Source organism: Grus americana, chromosome Z (genome assembly GCF_028858705.1).
Source record: "Grus americana isolate bGruAme1 chromosome Z, bGruAme1.mat, whole genome shotgun sequence".
Taxonomy (NCBI): Eukaryota; Metazoa; Chordata; class Aves; order Gruiformes; family Gruidae; genus Grus; species Grus americana.
Genome location: NC_072891.1, coordinates 14,830,094 through 14,840,149, shown reverse-complemented (window position 1 = coordinate 14,840,149; position 10,056 = coordinate 14,830,094). Strand labels below are relative to the sequence as shown.

At 38.0% G+C, this 10,056-nt stretch overlaps 1 protein-coding gene across 1 annotated transcript in view; it reads right to left on the bottom strand.

Moving 5' to 3' along the window:
* Positions 1-6,566: 6,566 nt before the first annotated feature.
* WDR70 (WD repeat domain 70) overlaps positions 6,567-10,056 on the bottom strand; it is a 155,588-nt gene continuing 152,098 nt past the window's right edge. Inside the window, exon 18 of the mRNA XM_054809664.1 lies at positions 6,567-7,273. Coding sequence (XP_054665639.1) covers positions 7,189-7,273 — 85 coding nt within the window. The 3' untranslated portion in view covers positions 6,567-7,188. The remainder of the gene's footprint in view (positions 7,274-10,056) is intronic.

Genomic DNA, 10,056 nt, shown 5'->3' with positions numbered 1-10,056 from the left:
GTCCTAAGCTGATGGCTCCAGTCTGAGGGGCAATGGGGAAGAAGTGTTGTGACAAGTTCTTAGCAGCCCTGGCTCGTTGCCAGGAGACTGATGTTGATTGGGGGCTTGGGAGGTGGTGGTAGCGGTGGTGTTTCTTCTTTCTCACTCTAGAATCTGCATGCTAGATACTAAAGACATACTAAATCCTTGCTCTTTCTTTGCTACTCTGTAGTCCCATGTTATGGTCAGAATTACTATATATGGCCTACTTTATATTTGTTAGATACTTGACTTTCTTCCTCTTTGACAACCCGAAAAAAGAGCTTATCCAGCTCCCAAAGTTGTGTTTGCTGAATGACCAGTAATTACCACTGGCAAGTTCCTATTAGCCCCAGGGCTGCTGGTAGAGTCCTGTGTCCACACCTTCAAAGCCCCTGCTATCACCCCTGCCTGTACTCCTCTATGCTGCATTTTAATTCTAGGGTCATCAATAGTTCATTCAACAAAGAATCACATAATCATAGAATCATTTAGATTGGAAAAGACCTTTAAGATCATCAAGTCTAATCGTTAACCTAGCACTGCCAAGTCCAACCACTAAACAATGTCCCTAAGCACCACACCTACAACCACATGGAATTACTACTTAGCAGTTACAAAGCCATCAATGATAACATGAGTTTTCCCATCATCATACAAAGCCAAGCAAAACCTCAAACAAATGAAGCAGCAGTCACCTGGTTGTTAGAAAGCAGCTGAAGAAGCTCAGACAAAGCCACAGGCAGCCCAAGACAGGTCCAAACCCAGGCAAGTCCTCAGCGCTCATAGCTTAATACAAAACCTTGGCATGTTACTAGCAAGGGCATCCTAGCTCGCAACAGATCCACAGAATCAAGCTAAGTAACACAGGACAGGGATGGACCAGAAATGCAGGTTTCACAGTCAGAAATCAAGGAGAAATAGCAAAAGACAATTTCCAGTCTAGGAACGACGGTGCCCCCAAGCATGTGAGAAATAGAGATATTGGGTGGTCAGTGGCATGCAAGGAATAGAAGCACAGACAGTGCCTGCACACAGAGACTTCCAGAGAGTATCTCTAACAAGCTCCAAGCACTATGGAAACCTGCATGCTACCTGTCACCTAACACTTGCAAGCAAGTGTCATGTACACTCCCATGTTCTTAAATAAACTGCAATGGAGTCCCAGTGATCTTGACAAGCATTAGTAATGGGCTAGAAAAATGTCTAAAGATGATGATTTTCAGTAAAATGTTCCTGAGGCCAGCTGGAAGAGCTGATGGTGAACAGGAAAGCTGTGGAACAACAAACTTTCAGAAAGTCAATGTGCAGGCAACACAATCACCAAGGCAAGGCAACCACAGATCTCACTGCAGTAGCACAGCTCTTGGCAGGTGTGAATGCAGTCATTCCGTCCTAGCACAGATCAGACCAGATGTACACCTATAGGTGTGTGGCTAGTCCTACTGCTAATTCACAGATTATACAAGATTATAGCAGATGACATTTTTTTATTATAGAAGGAGAAATAAAGTAAGTGAGAATTCAGGATCAAAACACCTAACTGGGACAGGCTGAAAATACATTCAGAATGTGGAGTATTGAAATGCGGAACACATGGAGGTCTTGAGGTCTCCCACATCTAGCACTGTTAATGCCAGAAGGATTCCTGTTGGACACAAAGGGACAGAGACATTAAAAAAAATCCTGAAACCAAAGGACATGAAGGGAATCCAACAATTTCTAGGAAAGCCAACTGTTTGTCCAAAAATTTCTGAGTACATTAACTAGAAGCTTATGAACCCTTAAGAAAACTAACACTGTATGAAACATTTCCCTCCCATACATAGGGGAAACCTTACGGATTTGCTGCTAACCACCAGCTTCAATAGTGGCTTAGGTGAATGAACAAAGACTACATTTGTTACGTCCACTGACAACCAGAAGTGTTAGAAAGTTGCAAGCACTTTGGGCCAAGAAAAAATTCAAAATAATCTGAATAAAATGCTAATACATTTTGAGAAAATGCCAAGAAATTCAGTGCAAAGGACAAAATCCAATACTTAAGACTAGTACATAACCACTAGACAATGAATTGGCTGGGCAGCAGCTTTGCAATGGAGGTTCTGGAGTTTGAGGGGGATTAGGACCTGAACACCCATCTGTAAAACCAAACTGCAGAGAAAAAAGTGACTGTAATGAGACATGCAAACATTGTTCCTATTTACTTGGTAGTGCTAAAAAAGTAGCTTCATCTGAAACACTGAATACATTGTGGGCAGTACACTTCAAGAAATGTGGACAATCAGAACAAGGCAGAGAAAAGCAAGTAAATGGTGATATGCCAGAAAACATAAACCAAAAGGGAAAAATGAAAGAATAAGAGGAGACAGGAGAAGATAATAAAATTCAAACATAATAAAAAGCTGCTGCGAAGGGAAATGTCTTAAACTGACTTCCATGGGTGCTGGGAACAGGATAGCAAATAGTGGGCTTCAATTGTTGTAAGCATGTTTTTCTTAGAGATTATGAAATTTTTTTTACTGCTAAGAAGAATGAAGTATTGGGATAGATTGTTTTGGGAGATTGTGCAGTGTCTACCATGGGAGTGTTTAAAGAGCTGATCCAATAAACATGCCAGAATTGGTTCAGGTATAGCTGTAACTTGAGTCAAGGATGGACTACATAACTTCTCAAGCACCCATCCAGTCCGGTTTATCTACTGCAGGTATCCATCTGTTGCATCTACTATTTCATGATACAAGGAAAAAGGCCAGAGCCCGCAGGAATTCTTTGAAAGAGAAAGAAAAATTGTAAGTACTAGCCATGACATACAACAGCCCTGCATGACAGCTAAGGTAAAAACAAAAACAAAAACAAAAAAACCCCAAAAAACCTTATTGGCTATGTTTTCTGAATCAGCCTTCGAGTCATCTCTCAGAGTACAAGATGAACATACTGTCTGATCATCAGCCATTAAAAAAAAAAAAAAATCAGACTGTTGCCAAGGCATTCAAGCAACACATAGGTTATGGAGATTCCAACAAGCTAATCTAAGACACTGCTGCCAAAGTGGGAGACTCTCAGCATGCTCCAGTGCTCTGCAAGTAGGATGGGAAGCTTGGACAACCAAAGCAAATTTCAACCAGGATGATATGCTACAGACAGAGGAATATCTTGTGTTTCAGTGCTGTCCAGACTGCATGAAGCAATTAGATGCTGGAGTCCCAGAGGATGGATAAAGTGCATATTGTATACAAAATTGTGTTTAAATGGGATTAGCCAAAAATCCTAGCAGATTTTAAAACTGATGTAATAAGATGCATCTATGCTTCAACGCCAAGCAAGCATAAGGACATCTCTGCTAGCTAACTATCCAACTTCTCATTTACATGTATGCATGATACAGTGCAACAGATGAGAAATGCTCCGGGATCAACAACAGGGGACAGAACCTCACAAAATCCTAGCCTACCTGTGGTAAAAAAGTCTGAACAAGCCTGCTGATTTTTAATGAGCGTAACTGTGGGACTTTCCGTAGGTTCCCATTGCTGAGAGGCAGGCTAGGAGGACATACAGGCATTTAACATGACGAGGAAATAGAAGAGAGATTTTGCAATACTATTGTGACTAGCAGGCCACATCAAAATTTGAATGATTCAGTATTAAAGGAGGATGTGAGCTACAAATGTCTCAAGCTGGACACCTCCAAAGGCATCCGAGGTCAAAGATGGATAAATGGATAAAGATCTAACCAAGAGGATAGCGCTTCGGCTCAGCAATGCCACTCATTGCAAACACTCCTCAGGGTCCAGCAGAGATTGAACTGATAGAGTAAAGATTCATGGTTTCTCTTCCCATATTTTTCTATAGCCCAACAGAGAAAAGGCAGGCATAACAAAGAATATTAAGCTAGGCATGTAATCATAAACAAGGAGCCAATGACTGGAAGCCTCTGGGCACAAATTCACAGTTCTTGCTATCAATCACAAAAATCACAGGCAAATGGATCATCTTCAGTAAAACGTATGTCATCAGAAGTAGACCAGAGAGGAACTTAGCGAATCATAAAGCAGTTGCAAACAGCCAGAGGAAAAGTGCCAGGACTCAAAGACAGCCTTAGCAATCTTCTCATCTGTTGCAGAAGACTTAAGAAATAAGATAGGGCAAAGGAATGAGGATAGGACATGACAAAGGACTCATAGAAAGACCTCTATACCAACAGCAGCAACACAAGCAAGGAATGGGGAACCGAGCTGACCACTAGCTGGTGGGCTGCAATGACCTGGCAGGAAAAACCTTGGTCCTGTGGATAGGCATGTAGTATTCACAGGTGGTCTTAATTAGTCATTAGCACAGAGCACAAGAAAGCCATACATTGCTATAAAGAAACATCTAGAAGCTGCACAGAACATGGAGAGAAAAATCCAGGTTTGGAGAAAGCACCATGGAAGCCATTCTGCATGCCAAAGTACTAGTGATGAATGTGACACCTCTGTAAGCATGTCTTCTAAGGAAGTAAGCAAACAAAAAAAGCCCACTTTGTTTCAGAAATATGGAAAGAAAAGCCCATCTGGACTCTGGCCACATTAACACTAAATACAGACACATAGAGGACCAAGATTACAACTTGGCAATTACTAAAACCTATGTCCTTCATGAAGTTTAAAAGAAAATTAGGTTCATAAAAAATTAATACAAGTATATTTTCTAACATTCCAGTTTGCATGTAGAATTCTATCTTTCATACCAAATATTCAATTGTGTTAATATTTTTAATGTTAAGGTTTTTCCCTGGACAATTCAAAGGGTGAGTCAGAGTTTGCTGTCCCAAGTATGATCAAGCAGACTGTTCATATCTCCTTCCTGACTGGATTAACTCTTACCATTGAGCTGTTCAATACTAAAAACTGCTTTTAAAAATGCGTTAAGATTTGCCTTGTGGGTGAACAGGTTTGAAAATCCAGTGTAAGGACTACGGCAAACAAACCAACCCAAGAGTTAACATATAAGTACAATTTAAGTTAGTTTTAAATATTTTTAATACATATATGCACATGCACTCTTTTAAATTCTGGACTGCTAAAACACTCATTCAAGACAATTAATCACTGTAACTAACAATGACGAACTCTTAGAGAAATGCTAACATAATTTTTGCAGGGTTCATTTACAGAACTCATTCTTCTAAGAATTAGGAAACAAGATCTATCTGATATGAATAAATAACATAAAAGGAGAAGCTCCCCTCAAGCTCAGAGAACAGCTGCAGCATTTTTCCTCATCTGCCCTTCCCTGCAGCTCTGCTCCCTAAGCCACGTTGCCTCAGTGAACAACTAACAATGGAAATTATAAACCATTAATATTCAGCCTAAAACCAAGGACATATTAATCCTTTAAAAATGTTATTCAAGATTTTACAGGAATTTATTTGAAAATACTTTATTTTGTAGGACATTATCTGGATGAATAAAAGACCAAAAAAAAAAGCTGTAAATGAAACAATGCCATTTCATGTTTATTTGTTGAGGGGGCATTGCATAGGGAGGTCTATAGCAGGCCTTGTTAACAACCACTGCTCTTCATCTGGTACCTCTTTTTCTCCTCCATTCACTGTCCACCTAGATATTCAGTCCTTCATTCTAAATATTACAGCTGCAATTGTAAATTAAGCATTGATTTGCTATTCTACATCAGTATGTACTAAAATATTTTTACAAGGGATAAAGTTGTGGATTATTTAGTGAGGTTCCACTCATCAAAACACTACACTGAGTGAAAGCAGTGGAAATATTTTGTTGTGGGAATGTTATGCCAATGCTCATTACACCTTTTGAAGTTAGGCTTATTTTCCCCTAAAGTATAGAAATAACTGAAAAACAAAGATAAGCTTGGAAAAGGAAATCATACAATGAAATAGTGATCATAACAGTGCTTAAAAAAAGTCATCTGAGCTTTGCTTATTATCAGGACCACATGTCTGAGGTCAGAAAGGTGATTAAGTGCTTTGCCAAATATAGCCTTAAAATATGCCTTCTAAATAAATTCATAATTAAAAAAACCTTGATTGTTTATGATGTCTATTACTCTCTACTCTTAGTGGAAATGCAGAGTGCTTGCTATAGTGTATATTATTATAATCACAATACTTAGCATATTGTGTAGTATTATAATCACAACATAAATGCCTAAAACTAATCTAGGTTCCTTTCTCCTTCTCTAAAGGACATTAGCTTTAAATCTGTCCTTCACTTTATGACATTTGGAATTGCAATTTTGTGTTAAACAATGAAAACTTTCAATAGTGAAGAAACCACTTTATAAAGGATAGTATCAGTCTTCAGAGAGTGAGGCAGGACATACATAATTCAGACATACAACAAAGAATAAAGACACAGCTCTACTCTAGCCTAACACTTATCAATACAAACTAATAGAAACAGGAAGCCTGAAAAAAATTCTGCATCAACTAGGCAATAAACATGTTATTTTTATTAATCAAAAATATGTAATTGTCCATTCCAATTTCACATTGTTGAAAAATAAAAGTGGTATAAAATACCACTGTGAGATACTACACATACTTAAAAGGAACACCATTCAAATAAGGATAGACACTAGAAAATATGTTTTCTGAAATTCCCACAGAAGTGTGAACTAAATTGGAACTTATGTGAACGCACAAATGAACTAAACTAGATTATGCCATATTAACTAATCTAAATAAAAGTATGAGTTTTGTTACACTTGTAACAAAGGGGGTAAATTGTTAGATCTTAACTAGAAAAAATAAAAAGGAGTCTGAGAAACTATTATTTTATTTGTATACTTAAAATCATTACACACTGTCATGACGCAGCATTTGCAAAGTTGGCAGTAATTAAAAAAACATTTGGCAATATATTGAATTCACTAAAGTTCTATTTATAAAGAAATATTTTTCTCTTAAATCATGAAGCTAAATAACTGACATAGAGAGGAGTTCTTTGCACAATATAATTCATTCCTTATTACAAAATTCAGACGTGGGATTACAATCCAGTGTAATACAACAATCCCTTTTTACACTGCAGCAACTTTTATGAACTGAAATAATTTTTTCTTTCAATTTTTTATCCACTACCTAAAATAAAGAAATACATGCTGCCCTTTGTTTCAAATGCTCTAAATTTATTCTTTAAACCACATTTTTCAAATTTTACGTTTTTTCCACTCTGGCTTGTCTGTTTCATCATCTTCTGGTTCCACTTCTGCAAAAACTGTTTTTGGCTGTGTTCTAGAAAACATTAAAAAGATTAAAATAATAGTCAGACTATGATTCTTTATCAGAAACTATATTAGACATGCACTAGACACAAATGACATCCTTTCCATACTTAAAAAAAGAGCATCCTGGACTTACCCATTTTTCATTTTGAACATAAACCTATCAACTAACCTTCTAGGAACTGAAGAAACTTGCAGCTCTCAGGCAAAGAACAAGCATAACAAACACACATTTTTGCAAGTATGTTTTCCTCATCAGCTCGCAATCATTATCAGTGTATTCCATGAACAAAATTAAGGTAGAAGAGAGGAACAAATCAATTTAATACAATGCTAGAAAAATGGAGCTACAGGTCATCTCATTCCATGATTTTAAAAAAAGAAACCTCCATTTCGATACACTGTAGTATGACAGCAGTCAGTAAGTGAAAACAGAAGAGCTAAGCCAGGTTTCTGGCTTAGCCTATGCGTGAAAAAGCCAGCCTCTCCTCTGGAGACTTTATCCAGCACTACCGTAACGTAAAAAACCTAATGATCTTCATATGAGAACACAGTGTATCCTACAGTCAAGCTTGATGGTATCTACTCCTCCACTGTTTACTTGTATTTTAAATAACACTTAAACTTTGTAAAAATAATTATTGATTACTTTTTAAACGAACACAGTATCAAGTAGCATTTCAATAAACTGTTTGGACATTCAGTTCCCCTGTCTTACACTTTAATCACTGCGTGGTTCCCTTTTCCAACCTAATTCTCAGCGCAATCACTGCAGAGCTGAAACTACCAGATTTCTGATGCTGGCCGTGCTTGACTTCTCATTACGACAGACACGACGAAGTATAAAATGCAGCCAAGGCATCATCTCATTAATGTATTCACTAATGTTTTTACATCAGCCTAAGGATGTGAAGCACTATTATTATAACAACTGTTATTTGGCAGACTCTGTAAAATGCATAAACCTTAACAAAATTGTGTCTGCCTTACTTAACACAATACCCATAATTCAATGTTGCCACTCACTTCAAAGAGTAATAGCAAGTCATCAGCTATTAAAGAGCAGGATTCTCCACTGGTTAAATATGTGGCACAAAATAGTTTTAAAGCCACCAGAACTAGTCAAAGACAACTTCCCTTATATATGGGATCTTTCCATCAGCCTGCCTTCTCCTCCATTCTCCAAACTTGCCATGGAGGTAAGGAGTATACAAGGATGTTCCAGAGATGGTTCTACTATTGGCACGTGGTCCCTGGGTGCAGGCTGTATGTCTCATTACACCTAAGCAGACCTTGTACCCAGATGAGAACCTACACTACTGGAAGTTAGATGAGTCATTCTGCTCTCTATGGAAAGCAGAATTAAAATTAAATTTCCAATTTAAAATTTCATTAGAAAATATTTACTTAACTGATTACTGAAGGACGATTAAAAAAAAAAAAAAAATCAACATTCAATGCAAAACAGATACCAGGGATGAAAGTTTTATTGGCCAAAATAATGGATTTTGTTAGCTGCTGAAGGGGTGGAATGTATGGAATCTTCTCTTTTTTCAAAACATGTTGATGGAAGTTTATTTAGCATATTTTAGCTTTTATTACAATAGAGGAAAGGTATGTAAATGCTGTATAGGATCACATCAGGTCAGTATTGAGATGCTTGTTAGTAAAGCGCAACTAATCAAATGTAAACCTATCATTTCTGACCACAATACCTGCAACTGTCAGAATTTTGGTTAGAAACTTCCAAATAAGAAGAATGACTTAATTTGTGGAACAAACAGTAGAACCTATGTATTTTCCAGGATAGGACTGGCACAGAGAAAAGTTATAGACTTCAGCTAATGTAAGTATGCTACTGAGTCCAGTAAAGCTGGGGGTGGGGTAAGAAAAAAAAAAAAAACCAAAACTGTAGCATAATCTAGCAGTAACCAGCTAAAGCAAAAACATACAGAGGAAATCAAGTCTGCTTGCTATCTCATTTTTTAAAATTAGCATGAAATGGCTGTAGCCTCAGCTCAGCTGAAATACAAACTGTTCCACCTCCACAAGCTACACGGCGGTAACTGGGGCACCTAGGGTGATTCATATGCCTGATCATTGTAAAGACATAAGTATAGAAAACATTGGTTTTGTTATAGCATTATCAGCAGTGATCATTTAGTTTAAACACAAATTGTTCTGCTTAGTAACTGCACTAGAGATTGCTAATGTAGTATGAGTTTGCTGCATGATTAATATTTATACAAAAATTATCAAAACACGTTTACTGCTTCAAGATATTTTTATTTCTGAGGGCGAAGTAATACATGTGGAAAGCTGTGTTCTTTTTCCCCATTAACTTTCTCAATTTATCCTTGACTTTGGGGGTTGAATTCAGTTTGTTAGGGTTCTGCTTGGCAGATCCCATGGGAGGCTGCCATGGAGGGCAAAGGGGCTCAGGACAGCTGCTTGATCTTTGAGGACAACCTCCTCAAAACACATTCCATCCCGTGTGTAGAACGTGAAGTCTGGAAGAAGCCTGGTACGGATGCACAGGGATCTCCTGGCTGAGATAAACCCCAAGCCCCCAAAAGGAAGAACACAGACAGGGCAAGCAGGGACAGCCTTAGCCAAGAGGAACAGAGGTATTACATGAACATGTAGGAACAGTGTTAGGAAAGCCAGAGCCCAGCTGGAGTTGAAACTGGAAAGAAATGTAAAAGGCAACACTAAGGGCTTCTGCAGCTACACTGACAGCTAAAGGAATGCTAAGGAAAATGTGCTCAGTGGAGCAGGTAACCCACTAATGTA